Source organism: Pan paniscus, chromosome 12, assembly GCF_029289425.2.
Source record: "Pan paniscus chromosome 12, NHGRI_mPanPan1-v2.0_pri, whole genome shotgun sequence".
In the NCBI taxonomy this organism is placed as follows: Eukaryota; Metazoa; Chordata; class Mammalia; order Primates; family Hominidae; genus Pan; species Pan paniscus.
In genome coordinates this window covers 100,245,909-100,263,690 of record NC_073261.2, presented here as the reverse complement: position 1 = coordinate 100,263,690, position 17,782 = coordinate 100,245,909, and the positions used below count along the sequence as shown (strand labels likewise).

At 41.8% G+C, this 17,782-nt stretch overlaps 1 protein-coding gene across 1 annotated transcript in view; it reads left to right on the top strand.

Moving 5' to 3' along the window:
- The window catches only part of HADHB (hydroxyacyl-CoA dehydrogenase trifunctional multienzyme complex subunit beta), a 45,602-nt gene that overhangs the window by 9,812 nt on the left and 18,008 nt on the right, over nt 1-17,782 (top strand). Inside the window, exons 4-5 of the mRNA XM_003827057.5 lie at nt 8,720-8,819; nt 15,303-15,347. Coding sequence (XP_003827105.1) covers nt 8,720-8,819; nt 15,303-15,347 — 145 coding nt within the window. The remainder of the gene's footprint in view (nt 1-8,719; nt 8,820-15,302; nt 15,348-17,782) is intronic.

The window sequence follows — 17,782 nt, the reverse complement described above, 5'->3', positions numbered from 1 at the left end:
TTTAGGATTAGGCTTGAGGATGTTGATGGGAGGCTGTTTTCTGGGATTTGAACCTGCTGGAGTCATGGAGGTTCCATAAACCTCGTTGGTCAGTTTATTTATCCTCTTGCTGTCCGTCCTGGAGATGAATGGCATACAAATGCTCTTGAGACCTGCTATGGAACCAAAAGTTAACTTTAAATTTGCAATTTGTGAAATGCTTCTCTATTGATGAATATCTTCTTCTCCCATGTGCAAGAGGGCCCATTCCTGAAATAGAAGTGATTAGGAACTAGTTAATAACAGAAAGTTGTTTAGTTAATATGAAATGAAAGAGTAAGGAAATGTGTTGATTTTATATGGTCATTTACACCCTTAGTAAACCCAATGAATTAGGCTTCTTTACTGCAGATTTTTGTAGAATCTGCTGTAGGTTTTTATCTTCACTGGCTAGTGCTAAAAACACCCTGACAAATTCTTAACATTTTTCTCCTTGCCTAGATTCTGTATTGACCCATGCCTTTGATTTTGGTTTTATTATGGTATTTCTACCTGTATAATAACTTAATAGAAAAAATACCTTCCAGGCTGGGTGCGGGGGCTCACGCCTGTAATCCCAGCACTTTGGGAGGCTGAGGCAGGTGGATGGCCTGAGGTCAGGAGTTTGAGACCAGCTTGGTCAACATGGCGAAACCCCATCTCTACTAAAAATACAAAAATTAGCTGGGCATGGTGGCATACGCCTGTAGTCCCAGCTACTTGGGAGGCTGAGACACGACAATCTTTGAACCCAGGAGGCGGAGCTTGCAGTGAGCCGAGGTCACACCACTGCACTCCAGCCTGGGTGACAGAGCGAGACTCCGGCTCAAAAAAAAAAAAAAGAAAGAAAGAAAGAAAGAAAAAATCCTGGGATTTGGTTCCCAGGATTCAGAAGACCTGTACTCTCTTCCAGCTCTACCTCTTTCTGGGCAGTGTGGCCTTGAACTGGTCACTTTACTTCCCTGTGCTCGGTTTCTTCATCTAAAAAAGAAATATATAATAAGTCTAGTCTTGTCAGCCTCATATAGTTATGAGATATCTCAAAGCACTTTAAAAACTATAAATTCACTGTAAGTGCAAGATGGTATTTTTTATTATTGCCTAATCCCAACTAGAGAAGTTTCATATTGTCATATAACAAATATATTTCCTGTGGCCTTTACATTCTAACTAGAATATAGGTTTGTAGTAGCCCCATAAATAATTCCTGTCTGTCTTGTTTTGCCTTTTCCCTAATTCTAATGTTGACCCAGGTCTTTGCTTTGCAAAGTCACACAAATAGACCTGATCCTTGCCAAGTGGGAGAAGGTCATTCTGAATACCAGCAGAGGAAACCAAGTATCTGGTGTTTAAACTATTCCTTATATTGCTCTGTAACTGTTTCTGATGTTTGTGTCTCCCCAGCTGTATTGTAAGCCCTGTGAGTCTTTAGCTTTTTGGTATCCCCAGTGTATAACATGGTGTTCCGCAAATACAACAGTGTCCCACAAGTAACTTGCATTAACGCTGATGATGATAGTGGTACCAGAAGGCACGTGATAAAACAATGGGAAGTGGCTAGCTGATTTGAGGGAGGAAGCAGGCATGTGCCTGTGCTGAGCAGGTTTTAGGTTGCAGTAATTTTTTTTTGTTTTAACTGGCATTCTGGTTTGAAGATTGCAGTAATTTTATAACTAATTCCTCTTGAAGCTTGTGTGAATATCTCTTCTTGACAGAGCTGTTAGGATGAAGGAATTAAAATAGAGGGGTACAGAATTTATGGATGTTTTTAGTCATCTGATGGACTGGAAATGTAAGTGTCTGATGGAAATTTTGACTGATTTGATGGTTATGTCTATGTATAGATGTCTTTCTCTCTGTGTGTGTATATATATATACACACACACGTATAATAGTTGTATAATACATGACACATTTAGTATCTTCTTTGATTTTAATTGTTTTTAAAGAGTATAGAATGTATATCAGTCAGCCATTGAATTGTAGGTTTTGGAGTTGGTTAGAGCCTTTGAGGTCATCTAGTTCAGCTCTAATATTTGCAAATAAGAAAATCGTGGCAGAGTAGGCCTACAACCCAGATATTTTAGCTCTCAATTCAGATTCTTATAATTCATTACTGCTGTGTGCCCAGAGCACTGTAGAATATATAAAATGGAGCTGTATTGTCTTGCCCTTGAGAAAATTTTGATGTGCTTAGGAGCCAGTGTGCACATGAGGCAGAATGAGAGTCCTTAGACCATTATTAGAGTCCTTGGCCGTTATTAGAAAGGGGTCATACGGTAGTTGTCTGCTGTGGCCTCAATCAGTCCTCTCGTAAATGTGCTAGTGGCTCTGTTTTCTCTAATGCTTTTTCTTATTTCTTTATAAGTGTTGAAAGTAATGAGTTCATGTACCCGATTGCCTTGTTGATCTTGCATCACTGGGAAGGCTAAGAGCTCCCCTTCTTTTTTTTTTTTTTTTCTTTTTTTTTTGAGACAGAGTCTCGTGCTGTCGCCCAGGCTGGAGTGCAGTGGCGCGATCTCGGCTCACTGCAAGCTCTGCCTCCCAGGTTCATGCCATTCTCCTGCCTCAGCCTGTCGAGTAGCTGGGACTACAGGTGCCCGCCACCACACCTGGCTAATTTTTTGTACTTTTAGTAGAGATGGGGTGTCACCGTGTTAGCCAGGATGGTCTCAATCTCCTGACCTCATGATCTGCCCACCTCAGCCTCCCAAAGTGCTGGGATTACAGGCGTGAGCCACCACACCCGGCCAAGATCTCCCCTTCTAATGCTGCTTGCCTAAGACAGGGTCCCATAACTGTAGTATATCCATTGTCTTCTTCCCAGTTTATTGGGGGAGGGGGCTCAGGAAAAACCTCTGTCTCCTCTGTGGCACCTTTACCCAGTAACGGCGGGGCTGAGGGAGGAGGAGGTGGTAAGGTAGGTGATGGTTCCTCTTCACTTCTCTTTTTAGGCTCTTCTGTGTAGAGCAGGGCCAAAGCAGCCCTAACTAAGGCCCACAACGTTAAAGATGTTACTGGGACCTGTTGCCCTTGTGCATGATGTCATTTAAGATTTCTTCCCACTTGTGGCTGGGCGTGGTGGCTCACACCTGTAATCCCAGCACTTTGGGAGGCCAAGGCAGGCAGATCATGAGGTCAAGAGATGGAGACCATCCTGGCAAACACGGTGAAACCCTGTCTCTACTAAAAATACAAAAAATTAGCCGGGCGTGGTGGCAGGCGCCTGTAATCCCAGCTACTCGGGAGGCTGAGGCAGAAGAATGGTGTGAACCCTGGAGGCAGAGCTTGCAGTGAGCCGAGATCGTGCCACTGTACTCTAGCCTGGGGACAGAGCAAGACTCTGTCTCAAAAAAAAAAAAAAGATTTCTTCCAACTTGTTCCCAGAACTCTAGGTCTAGTGTGCCTTCTTCTGGGAACCGTGGGTTATGGAAAACAACAGTTTGCATTAGGTCCCTTAACTGAGCCTCCGAAACGGAGGCTGTGCTGGCTTCAAGCAGCTGTTTCAATACTTTTATGTACTGTTGCTGTTGAGCTGATAACTCAAGTCCCATTGTTACCGGTGGGCCTTTGTTCTTAGAGCTCCCAAGATGGGGCAGGCGGCTCCCAAGATGGCGGCAAGCCTTTTTTTCTCTGACCTGAGGCTCTTGGCCTCATGGATTCCAAAGAATGGAACCTTGGGCCATGCGGTGAGTGTTATAGCTCTATTAGAAGCCATGGGTCATGGAAGAGAATCGTGGAACCCAGCGACGAGCGTTGAGCTCGATTAGGACGAACCTGGGCACTTAGCCGCACAGAAACAATGGCGAGCCTCTAGCCCAAACGGGAATGGCACTGGGTGCCTCGCTGGATCAGAAACGCAGCGGACACCCTGCCAGATCCGAGGGGTGGAAGTCAACAGCGGGTCTGCGACGGTGGCGAACAGCGGGTCTGTGACAGTGACGAACAGCAGTGGTGGAGGGTGAGCAAAAGCTCAGCTCGAGCCAGAACAAACACGGACCAGAAGAGTGTGCAGTTGCAAGATTTAATAGAGTGAAAACAGAGCTGCTATACAAGGGTAGGGGATCCAAAGGGGGTTGCCCCTCCTTGCTCAAATGCCTGGGGTTTATATCCCAATCATTGTCGCTCCCCCTGTGCTCTCAGATGATAGAAGATTTGACTATTTCTTTACCTCCTGCTTTTAACCTAATTGATATTTTAGTGAGCCTTCTTTACCACCTGATTGGTCGAGTGTGAGCTGAGTTACAAGCCCCGTGTTTAAAGGTGGGTGCAGTCACCTTCCCCAGCTAGGCTTAGGAATTCTTAGTCGGCCTAGGAAATCCAGCTAGTCCTGCCTCTCACCATGATGAAACCCTAGCTTGAACATCATGTCCCATGATGAAACCCTAGCTTGAAAATCCCCTCGAACTTGGAAATCCTGAGTGGGCACCAATTACTTACTGCACAGTCACTTCACTTTCATTTTCAAGGGTTCTGTCGTGATCCATTGCAGCATGTCTCACACGGGGCACCACCTGCCGGGTCTGTCCCACAGACCCTGGCTGACTGACAGATGAAATGAGTACTCAGACACAGGTATGCAGTGTAAGAGCAGCTAGGGGTCTGCCTGGCTCTAGTGGCCAAAGTGCAGCAGCCCTGAGAAGCTGGAGCTCCTTGCTTTTATTCAGTGTAGGCACAGTGATGAAAGCCTGGAGCAAACACCATCTGTGGGTAATTAACGTTTATTTCTCCCCTTCCAGGAACGTCTTGCATGGATGATCAAAGATCAGCTCCTGGTCAACATAAATAAGCTAGTTTAAGATACATTCCCCTACACTCCCTTGTACCTACTCCTTGCCCTCTGCCTCAGGGTTATAGAACAGCTGCCTTCAGTTATTCTCCCCCAGGGCTCTGCAGAACCTTCTGACCTTTTAGAAGGCCTGCATCTTTCCCTATAGTTTCTCCCACCACTCCGATTGATCTCCTACATATAATAATGAATATTTTTTAAATGTGCCTTGTAGAGTTAGTTTAATTACTTTATAATATGCTAAATTATTTGGAATGGCCAGTGTGCCCTAGAGGTTGCCCAGAGGTTTAGAGGCAGGAACCATCAGTAACTGTAGTTATCAGGGAAGGCTTTACTAGGAGGTAGAATGTGAACGAGGCCCAAGAGACAGGTAAGAATTAGATGGGCAAAAAAGGGGCCAGGCAGATGGGAGGTCCATAAGTAAAGGCAAGGAGGCTGACCTGAGCAAAGCTGTAAAGGACTGGGGGCTGGCTCATCTTGTTCTATTTTGAGAAGTAGTGGAAAATACTTAAGGTGGAACCGAGTAAAACAAGCTATTTGTTAGAAGAGTTAAGAATTTGAATTTTATCTGAAAGTATATAAAAGGAATATATGGTCAGTTTTTTCTGTTTTTTTTTTTTTTTTTTTTTTTTTTTTATGAGGCAGAGTCTTGCTCTGTCACCCAGGCTGGAGTGCAGTGGCATGATCTCAGCTTAGGGCAACCTCCACCTCTTGGGTTCAAGCCATTCTCCTGCCTCAGCCTCCCCAGTAGCTGGGATTATAGGAGCGTACCACCGTGCCCAGCTAATTTTTGTATTTTTAGTAGAGATGGGGTTTCACCATGTTGGCCAGGCTGGTCTTGAACTCCTGACCTCAAATGATCTGCCTGCCTCAGCCTCCCAAAGCGGTGAGATTACAGGCGTGAGCCAGCACGCCTGGCTTGGTTAGTTTTTAAAATGTGGAATGACATGATGGTGTACCATTCGACCTGTCACCTGCAAGGTCAGTCATGAATAGTGTGCAAATCTTCAAATTTAGTGACCTGTTTTCTGTCTGCTCAAATAAGGATTCTCCTTGAGGACCGATGCATTTAACCATCTTGTTCTCCTTGACACTCTCCTGCCTTTGATCTTGTGTACTGTTCTCTCTTGATTCTCCTACTACCTCTCAAGTTACTGTTTGTCTCACATATTCCCTCAGCCTTCTCATTGTAGGGACATCACAAAGCTAAGGGTTTTTTGGTGTAGTAATGGACCCTCAAGTTAAGGATGAGAAGGTTTGTGTGTACTACAGCTGGAAAGGTGTTAGGAACCAAGCAAGCAGCTCTAGGGGCCAGCTACTTTGTCTCACACACCACATGGTATGTCCCTTTCCTGGTCTTTCTGCTTCTATCATTCTTCATTCTGGCTGGCTTATTTGCTCACTTATGGTTTACAAACTCTGGCTTACGAATGACATCAGTTTACCATCAACCTGTTCTTCCTCATGGCATCTTTTCAGCTTCAACTAATTGGCATTTCTTTCCATGCTTCTTTGCCTAGAGAGAGAATCTGACCAACACAGTTGATCACTTGTAGGTAGATGACACTGGTTTCTGGTTGGCTCCTATATGGATGGATCATTGGTGAGTCCAGTACCTACTCTGAATCTAATCAGCTTTTATATTGACTTAGGGATGTGCCTATGGCTTCCCCTTTGGCAGGGACTGTAAGCAGGGCAACTCCCTTTAGAGGGGCCTGTGGGATGTCCAAAACAACAACAACACAACAAATACCCCCCCATCCAAACAAACAAAAAAAGTATCTTTTATTGTTAAAGAGGAAATAGGAAATTTAAAAATAAAAGAAATAGAGGGGGCTGTGGGAGAACAGGCATTGCAGAATACATCTCTGCTTTCCTTCTGTATTCTAAGCTTCAATATTTCATGACTTTCTAATCTACACTCATTTCTCTTCAGAGGTTTTGCTTTGCATCTTCTAGCTAACTGTGGAATTAACATATCCACCTGGTTGTCTCTCTGTCACCTCAAAGTTAGCGAGTTTAAAAATGAGGCCAGGCGCAGTGCCTTATGCCGGTAATCCCAACACTTTGGGAAGCCAAGACGGGCGGATCACTTGAGGTCAGGAGTTCAAGACCAGCCTGGCAAACAAGGTAAAACCCCATCTTTACTAAAAATATAAAAACTAGCCAGGTGTGGTGGCGTGTGCCTGTAATCCCAACTGCTTGGGAGGCTGAGGCAGGAGAATTGCTTGAACCTGGGAAGTGGAGGTTGCAGTTAGCCGAGATCATGCCACAGCACTCCAGCCTTGGCGACAGAGCAAGGCATCGTCTCAAAAAAAAAAAAAATTAAGTCCCCTTTTTTTTCCAAAACCAGTTCTCACTTTGTTTCAGGTAGCTAGGTATTCTTAGTCTCTAAGATTCCTTTATAATCCTGTTTTCCTCTTTCCTTTCTTTCTATATCTGATTGGTTGCCAACATACCTTGTTTTCTTTTATAAACTTCCTCTTTACTCATGTTGATACTGCCTTTATCCTGGCCTTTTGTGCCACATGCTTGGGTTTGCCACAGTCTCTTTGCTTACCTCCTTGTTGCCTTTATCTCCTTCACCAGCAGCACTTCTCCATGAATGCTGCCAGCGTCATCTTTATGCCCTATTTTATCATGACTATCAACTCTCACTAATATTTCTTTAAAGTTGGTTGTAGATGTTTACTATAAATACTTCTCTGTGACATTAACAGGTGTGGTAAGGTCGTTGTTGACATTGCATTCCGAATAATTTAGGATTTTTTTCTATCTTTGATAAGGAATAATGATAGAGTAGGTAAATTCCAACGTTAACAAAAACAAGAAAATAATGAACTAGATTTTGATATACTAACATGGAATGTTCTTCCAGCTATATTGTTAAGCCAATAAAATATACATAATATACAAGTATATGCATGTAAGTGCACTAAAAGAAACGATTTGAAAGTATATACACCAAATAAACAGACTTTACCTCTTAGAAGAAAATAGTGTGGTAGGCGAAGGCATAAAGAGGGAACTTTAGTTTTTACTCTCCATAGTTTAGTATTATTTACTTTTTTAAAAAAACCATAGGCACATATTTATATTTTATTCTTTAATTTAAGAAACCTAAAGGAAGTTTGCTTTTTTGAGATTAAAAAGTATTTAGGCATGTAGATTTTTGCAGAATAGCAAGTCACCAACCAAGGGCCCCTTATTTCCACATAGAAAGGTAAGAACATCAAGCTATGTGAAGAGTGAACAATATCAATCATTGCAACTTCTAATATTAAGGGTAGATTTGCGTGTAAATTTGGTTACTTCTAATGAAATAGGTTGTCAAACACTTAGTAAAAATGAACTATTTTGTTAATGGCATAAATTCCCTCATCATTGGATATAAGCTTTGTTTATCTTAAATATTATTTAGAAACTTACAAATGCTAGTCAATTTCTTAGCCTTTTTTAAAAAAAAATTAAAGTGGTTTAGTAAATGGCAAATGCAGGTTGGCATTAATGATGTAATAATTCTTAGAATGACTATCTTAAAAAATGTAAAAGTAGGCCAGGCACGGTAGCTCACATCTGTAATCCCAGCAGTTTGGGAGGCTGAGGTGGGCAGATCACCTGAGGTCAGGAGTTTGAGACCAGTCTGGCCAACATGGTGAAACCCCATCTCTACAAAAATACAAAAATTAGCTGGGCATGATGGCAGGTGCCTGTAATCCCAGCTACTCAGGAGGTTGAGGCAGGAGAATTGCTTGAATCCGGGAGGCAGAGGTTGCAGTGAGCCAAGATCACGCCATTGCACTCCAGCCTGGGTGACAGAGCGAGACTCCATCTTAAAAAAAAAAAAAGTAAAAGTCATCAGACTTTATATACTTTAATTAGTAGTTTTTGTTTTTAAACTTTATCTTAAAGCTGTCCAGACCAAAACGAAGAAGACGTTAGCCAAACCCAATATAAGGAATGTTGTGGTGGTGGATGGTGTTCGCACTCCATTTTTGCTGTCTGGCACTTCGTAAGTATGACATGATCATATTATTTTTTTTCCTTCTTTTAAGACACTTTCAAAAGTAGTCTTTGTAAATGTAACCCAGTAGGTAATAATATTGTTAGTGGACTAATATTTGGATAGCAGTCCCATGAAATTAATGTAGAATAAGTCAAGACAGTGGTGAAATAATATGGCAACATTTGTTTTTTATCCTTCTCATGAATAAGTCTAGCGTAGTTTTACTTGAAACAGCTCTATTTTGAAAACCTAGAGGTCCAGATAGCTTGCTTCCAACAGAGCTGTCCTTTCCTTTTCTGGAGACAAGTACATTGTCCCTGTTTCTCCTCAGAAGTTTGAGTGCTGAAGATGTGGGCCATGGGCATTCTGAAGGGCCTGTATAATCCACTGGTTTGGCCTCCTGGAAATTATTAAAATTGGAGTTGATAGGGCTGGTCCAAACCCCCGGCATAGCACAACCCCAAGTGTATGGGACCAGAATGGTCCTAGACCAGCTCCATAATTCCCTAGATCCAAATTGCTCTTCTCCTTGGCCTTTTATGCTTCTTTTCTGTCCCCGAGTGAAGGTTAGTCTATCCAAAAGCTGATAATGGACTTTGATAACAAGGTTTAAACTGTTCATTCTATTCTGTTTAGATTGTTTTAATGTTTATATTTTGAATAGGTAGTTGCCAGCTTTAAAAAAATGCTGCAGAATGTTAGGCATCTGTTAAAAAGAATGAGACCTATCTTTATATACTAATATGGAAGACCTAAGATCTTGAAGATATGTTAAGTATAAAAAGCAAGGTTCAGGCCGGGTGCAGTGGCTCACACCTGTAATCCCAGCACTTTGGGAGGCCAAGGCAAGAGGATTACTTGAGCCCAGGAGTTCAAGACCAGCCTGGGTAACATAGCAAGACCTTGTCTCTGCAGAAAATAAAAAATATTAGCTGGGCATGGTGGTACATACCTGTAGTCCCAGCTACTCAGGAGGCTGAGGTGGGAGGATCACTTGAGCCTGGGAGGTCAAGGCTGCAGTGAGCCGTGATCATGCTACTACCTATACTCCAGCCTGGGTGACAGAGCAAGACCCCATCTCAAAAAAAAAAAAAAAAAAAAAGCAAGGTGCACAGTATCGTGTATAGTGTGCAATGACTTATGAAAGATACACGTGTGTGTGTGTATGTGTGTATACACACACAACAAAGGTTCATTTTTAAACAGATGGTTTGGGACCTACAAATATATTTTCTTATAGAAGTAATGCTATATGTTGGCCAGGCACGTGGCTCATGCCTGTAATCCCAGCACTTTGGAAGGCTAAGGTGGGTGGATCACTTGAGGCCAGGAGTTCATGGCAAAACCCTGTCTCTACTAAAAATACAAAAATTAGCTGGGTGTAGTGGTATGCACCTCTAGTCCCAGCTACTTGAGACACTAAGGCATGAGAATCTCATGAACCCAAGAGGTGGAGGTTGCAGTGAGCCAAGATCATGCCACTGTACTCCAGCCTGGGCAACACAGCGAGACCCTTTCAAAAAAAAAAAAAAAGAAGAAGAAGAAGAAGTAATGCTATAAGTAAATGGTAGTGACGTTTCTTTATTCATCCTATTTTATCAATATAGTAATCCACTTAACAATGTTTCTATAGTCTCTTTCCTGTACTGACACAACAGTCAAAGTAAGAATCAGAAGGCTTTAGCAGCAGGAAGAAGATGATGTCCTCCTTTTACTCAGCAGCAATAAAATAGAAAAAGTTCCCTCAAGACATGAAAGTTCTTGGCTAGGAAGACTTTTTTTGTAAGGATCATTATATATTATGTAGGTGTTTGATACTGTTTTACTACCTGTTAAAAAATACAAACAGGCCAGGTTCAGTGACTCACACCTGTAATCCCAACACTTTGGGAGGCCAAGGCAGGTGGATCACCTGAGGTTAGGAGTTTGAGACCAGCCCGGCCAATATGGCAAAACCGCATCTCTACTAAAAATACAAAAATTAGCTAGGTGTGGTGGTGCACGCCTGTAGTCCCAGCTACTTGGGAGGCTGAGGCAGGAGAATCACTTGAACCTGGGAGGTGGAGGTTGCGATGAGCTGAGATTGCGCCACTGTACTCCAGCCTGGGTGACAGAGCAAGACTCCATCTCAAAACAACAACAATAACAACAACAACAAAACACCCAAACATACTCAACTGTTTCATTTACTTTTATTAAACATTTGATGATTAGTATTTGCATGAAGTTTAATTTGAGGTATTTACCAAATTGGCATAGGGTTGTTCCTTTCTTTGTTGTGTATTGTGTTTTAGTTTAATTCAGGATTCTGGTTCATGAGCAATCTAGTGGTACAGAGAAGAGAAAAACATTGAGTAATGTAAGAAATGATAGTGAATAGGGAAGAAAGAATCAAAAGTATTTTAAGGCAATATTCATGTAAAGAACAAAAGTCACTAAAAAATAACATTAGAGGCCAGGTGCAGTGGCTCACACCTATAATTCCAGCACTTTGGGAGGCGGAGGCGGGAGGATCATTTGAGGCCAGGAGTTTGACACTGGCTTGAGCAACATATGAGCAACATAACTAGACACTTATCCCCAACCCCTCCTCACCCCCTACCTCCCAGTCCTATCTCTACAAAAAAAAAGAAGAAAAAAAAAAAAGGTGTTTTAATTAGCCAGGCATGGTGGTGCATGCCCCTAGTCCTAGCTACTTGGGAGGCTGGGGCAGGAGGATTGCTTAAGCCTAGGAGTTTGAGGCTGCAGTGGGCTATGAACGTATATGAGCTATGCTATTGCACTTCAACCTGGCTGACAGAGCCAGACCTTGTCTCTTCAAAAAAAATTAATAATAATAACATAGAGGGAAAATGTATAAGGACAACAATTTTTACATTATTGATGTTAGGATTGAAGTGCCAAATGAGTCTTCTGTAATAGAAGATCATTTTCTAAGTGGAAAAAGTCTTTTTCTGTTTAATTTGCAGAAACGTTGCTTTCAACTTGAGTATTATTTGGAAGGCCAGGTTCTTATGGGTAGGGGCATTTGGGAAGCACTCCCGGGAATAGACTCTAGCAGTGGAATTCAGAAGTCTGTCAATCATTCAGGTAGAGGAATGTGAGAGTATGAGAATAAAGATTGTAAATGATAAGTTGGCTGGGCGCAGTGGCTCACATCTGTAATCCCAGCACTTTGGGAGGCTGAGGCGGGCGGATCACCTGAGGTCAGGTGTTTGAGACCAGCCTGGCCAACATGGCGAGACCCCATCTCTACTAAAAATACAAAAATTAGCCAGGCATGGTGGCGTGCGCCTGTAATCCCAGCTACTTGGGAGGCTGAGGTGGGAGAGTATCTTGAGCCCAGGAAGCACGTTGCACCACTGCACTCCAGCCCTCCAGCCTTGGTGATGGAGTGAGACTCTCTCAAAAAAAAAAAAAAAAAAAAGGATTGTAAATGATAAATAATTTATGGCTTAGGCATTTTCAAATTGACACGTGACTTTTCCCCAAATAATTCTGTCCTAAATTTGAGGAAACTGGATTTACCTATGAAAAATTTGGAAAACTACTCATGGTTCTTCTGTGATTCTGAGTGAAAATGACAGTAAAAATATTTTGGAGTTTTTAAGTTTTAATTTTCAGGGACTTGAAGAATGAATCTTCTTATTTAATCCAATGATTAAATCTCTGACTTAAAAATAAAGAGAATTTATTTTTGATCTTTAAACAAACAAACAAATAAATAGAGTTCATACCCAGATCTTGGTTTCTAAATAGCATTCTTCAATACAAAGAACCAGAGCTCCTTTGAAGAATGATTAGGGCTGAGCCAGAGAAAAGACAGGATGAGCAAGGAGAACTTGTAGTGCCGGAAAGCAAAGAAGTACTTAAAAAAAAGAGGGGTTCAGGGGGTCATGTCAAAAAGACACAGGTCTGACCTGCAGGAGCTACCGGTCACCAAAACTGCAATGATTTGAGCAATAAAATAAATTGCAATAGTATTGGAACATAACCCAAAGAATAAAACAAATGCCTACGAGTCTAATCTGATATAAATAAGTGAATAAATAAATACACTTTGGGAGGCCAAGGTGAATGGATCACTTGAGGTCAGGAGTTCGAGACCAGCCTGGCCAACATGGTGAAACCCCTTCTCTACTAAAAATACAAAAATTAGCTGGGTTTGGTGGCAGGCGCCTATAATCCCAGCTACTCAGGAGGCTGAGGCAGGAGAATTGATTGAACCCGGGAGGCAGAGGTTGCGGTGAGCCAACATCGTGCCACTGCACTCCAGCCTGGGCAACAGAGTGAGACTCTGTCTCAAAAAAAAAAAAAAAAAAAGAGTAAATAAATGAGAAAGAATGAACAAGTCTTCCTTACAGAAGAATTTTGATTAATAAATATAGGAGGACTGTGTACAGTGGTTCACACATGTAATCCCAGCACTTTGGGAGGCTGAGGTAGGAGGATTGCTTGAGGCCAGGAGTTCGAGACCGGCATGGACAAAGTGAGACTCCATCTCTGCAAAAACTAAAAATGAAAAATTAGCTGGGGGTGGTAGCAGACACCGGTAGTCCTACCTACAAGGGAGGCCGAAGTGGGAGGATCGCTTGAGCCCGAGTTTGAGGCTGCAGTGACCTGTGATTGCACCACTGCATTCCAGTCTGAGTGACAGAGTGAGACCCTGTCTCAAAAAATAAAAATAAATAAAGAATGAGAAAAATAACCATTAGAATACCACATAATACTTGCTGCGAGATCTACAAATGAATGCTAAAATTAGGTGAAATGCTAAGAAGAAACAATATTTGCATAGTCTCAGAGAATCTCCCCCAAAATATTTATCAATTACTATGATGATTTCGACATACGTCTGCAAAGTCTGTGTTATTCCTGCCACTGGAAGGTGGAACTTAATTCTCCCCTCAGAATGTGGGCTAGACTTAGTGACTCACTTCTAACAAATTGAGATAAGAAAGGAAAAAATAGTAACTTTATAGTGGAGTAAACTGGCAGACATCACTTGACCCAAATCATCACGTTAACATCACTGGTAGTAAGTCATGTTGATATCATGTGCCCCCTGATACGAAGCTAAGAGAAATACAGTTTACCTCTGTGATATTCTTCCCCTAAATCCATAACCCCAGTCTTCAAAAGTGTCAAGGTCATGAAAGACAAAGAAGACTGAGAAACTGTCACAAATTGGAGGAGACTGAGGAGGCATGACAACTAAATGCAACATGGTATCTTGGATTGAATCTTGGAACAGAAAAAGGACATTAGTGGAACAACTGGTGAGACTCAGATAGTTAGTAGCTTAGTGAATAGTATTGTGCCAATGTTCATTTCTTAGTTTTAATAAGTATATCATGGTTATGTAAGATGTCAGTATTAGAAAAAGCAGGGGAAGGCTGTGCGCGGTGACTCACGTCTGTAATCCCAGCACTTTGGGAGGCCAAGGTGGGCAAATCACCTGAGGTCAGGAGTTCAGGACCAGCCTGGCCAACATGGTGAAATCCCATCTCTACTAAAAATACAAAAAAATCAGCTGGGCGTGGTGGTGGGTGCCCGTAATCCCAGCTATTCGGGAGGCTGAGGCAGGAGAATTGCTTGAACCCTGGAGGTGGAGGTTGCAGTGAGCTGAGATTGCGCCATTGCACTTCAGCCTGGGCAACAAGAGCGAACCTCCGTCTTTAAAAAAAAAAAAAAAACAAAACAGCAGGGGGAAAAGAGGAACTCTGCTCTCTTTTTCCAATTCTTATTTATGTATTTACACAGGGTCTTGCTCTGCTGCCCAGACTGGAGTGCAGTGATGTGATCCTAGCAGCCTCAAATTCATGGCCTTAAGCAGTCTTCTCACCTCAGCCTCCCAAGTAGCTAGGACTACAGATCCATGCCACCACGCCTGGCTGATTTTTAATATTTTTTGTAAGAGACAAGGTCTTGCTTGCTATGTTACCCAGGCTGGTCTTGAACTCCTGGCCTCAAGTAGTCATATCACCTCAGCCTCCCAAAATGTTGGGATTCTAGGTGTGAGCCACCATGCTCGGCCTCTTTCCAATTCTTTGGTAAATCTCAAGTTAATTAAAAGCAAAAAGTTTCTTCAAAAGTCCTAATACATCACCTATAGCCCTGTAGGCATTACAAAATAAATAAATAATATACTTTTAAAATAAAATGTTTAAAGGAAAAGAGACCTCAAAGGTGGGGCTTCACTTTAAAGAAAATTTAGCATATGTTATACTGAACATTAAGGTGTTGGACAACATTTTTGTTCGATTCTTAGCAAGCTCAGGAGGAGTTAAGGCTTGCTAGACTTTTAAGGATGACAAATAGCGAAGTCACACTATTTCTTCATTTGAAATGTTGGACTGCCTTGGATAGTAAAGTTAAGTGTGTTTGTAGCAGCATGTGTTTGATGATCTCTGGGTATTTCAAATAGAATGAAAATTTTTCATTGAAGCTCTAGGGTTTTGGTTTAAATTACTGGTTTTCGTTCCCCAGATATAAAGACCTGATGCCACATGATTTGGCTAGAGCAGCGCTTACGTAAGTAAATGCAGTTTCATTTCCGTTCTTATTTCATTAAAGGCACTTTCTCCAGTTTTTACACATAAAATAGCAATTTGTTCTTATATTAGCCATCTGTACTATACAAATTTAAGCAGCTTATGAATATTGTCAATCTTTATTTTGCAGGCCTAACAGTGTCTTAGCCTGACAGTGTACTTTAATGCTACCTTAGCTAGCCACAGGACTCGATTGATCAGCCTAAACACAATACATATATTTGATGATTGCCTTAGGAACTTGTATAAGGGTAGCTGAACAGATTATGTAGATATTTACCTAGAAAGAAGCCTAAAAGACACCTGAAGATTCATGTGCAAACCAAGTAAAAATGTAAAATTAGATGTAGTTAAATAAGATTAGGCTGGATGAATAATTTGGTTGAGAATCATTAAATGTGTTGCTGTTTCATAACATGTAAGGCATTATCTCTTCATTTTCCACTGACACTTTGCCTTTGTGTCTTCAACCAGCCACAGTTCTTTCTTAGTTTGGAGAAACCCTTCAGTTGACCTTTCTGTCCATTCTAACTCTATGTTTGTTTTTTTTTCTTCCTGCAATACCTCAAGCATGAGTGAAAGAGCAGTTGTTTCTGTTTCCTTATTATTAGTTTCCTCTGTCTAATTATATGATCATTATTTCCATTTTCCCTTTGTTTTACAGAAACCATACTTTAGAATCTTCTCTTAATAATGGTTTTATGATTGCTAAATGTACTGATCCTTTCTCAGTCCTCTGTCTCTGTACTTTATAGCACTTGACACTGTAAGCTATAATCACCTCTCTTCTGTTGACTTCTTAGTAATATGCCTTTATGATTTTTCTTTTTCTTCTGTATCCTGACTGATTCTTCTGTATCTTTTTTTTTTTTTTTTTTTGAGACGGAGTCTCGCTCTGTCACCCAGGCTGGAGTGCAGTGGCGTGATTTCGGCTCACTGCAAGCTCTGCCTGCCGGGTTCACGCCATTCTCCTGCCTCAGCCTCCCGAGTACCTCGAACTACAGGCGCCTGCCACCATGCCCGGCTAATTTTTTTTTTCTTTTTTTTTTTTTTTTTGTATTTTTAGTAGAGACGGGGTTTCACCGTGTTAGCCAGGATGGTGTCGATCTCCTGACCTCGTGATCCGCCCTCCTCGGCCTCCCAAAGTGCTGGGCTTACAGGTGTGAGCCACTGCGCCCGGCCGATTCTTCTCTAGCTTAAAAAAAAAAAATTGGGCCAAGCACGGTGGCTCACGCCTGTAATCCCAGCACTTTGGGAGGCTGAGGTGGGCAGATCACCTGAGGTCTGGAGTTCAAGACCAGCCTGATCAACGTGGAGAAACCCCATCTCTACTAAAAATACAAAATTAGCTGGGCGTAGTAGCGCATGCCTGTAATGCCAGCTACTTGGAAGGCTGAGGCAGGAGAATCCCTTGAACCTGGGAGGCAGAGGTTGCAGTGAGCCGAGATCACGCCATTGCACTCCAGCCTGGGCAACAAGAGCAAAACTCCGTCTCAAAAATAAAAAATAAAAAACCACACACACACACAACTGGATCTCTCCCTCTTTCTCTTTTTGAAAGGTGTTTTGCAAGTTTCATTCCTTAGAGCTTTGCATTTCTCTGTATGCATATTTTCCTTTAAAAATCTCATCTACTAGCTAGGCATGGTGTCTTACACCTATAATCCCAGCACTTTAGGAAACCAAGGCAGGAGGATCAAGGTAGGAGGATCTTTTGAGCCCAGGAGTTTGAGACCAGCCTAAGCAACATAGTAAGACTCTATCTCTACAAAAAAAATTTTTTTAAATTAGCCAACCAAGAGAATTCAGCTCAGGAGTTGAAGGTTGCAGTGAGCTATGATTCCACTACTAGACTCCAGGCAGGGCAATCGAGCAAGACTTTGTCTCAAAAAAAAAAATTTTTTTTTAATTTTTAATTTATTTTTTTCTGTATGGAGTCTCACTCTGTCCAAGGCTGGAGTGCAGTTGCTTGATCATAGCTCACTGCAACCTCGAAGCCTCCCAGGTAACTGGGACTATAGGCGTAAGCCAATGTTTCTAACCCTCTTTTTAGTTTTTTTAATTGATAAAAAACTACAGATTTTACAGATTTTTATTTATTTATTTCATTGTAGCCAAGTTTAGTCATTACTCATTTTGAAGCTCAGCTTATTCCACATTTTATCTGGCACTCCTTCAAGTTGGCTCCTGTGTGCCTTTTGTTTTTTAGTATAATACTGGTTGTTGATATATAATTTGCATGCAATAAAGTGCACAGATTTTAAGTGTATAGTTTGATGAGTTTTGACAAATGTATATACCCCGTGTTCCTGTTTTTGATATGGTCCCATTTGTCTTTTTTTTTTTTTTGATACAGAGTTTCGCTCTTGTTGCGCAAATTGGAGTGCAGTGGCAAGATCTCGGCTCACTGCAGCC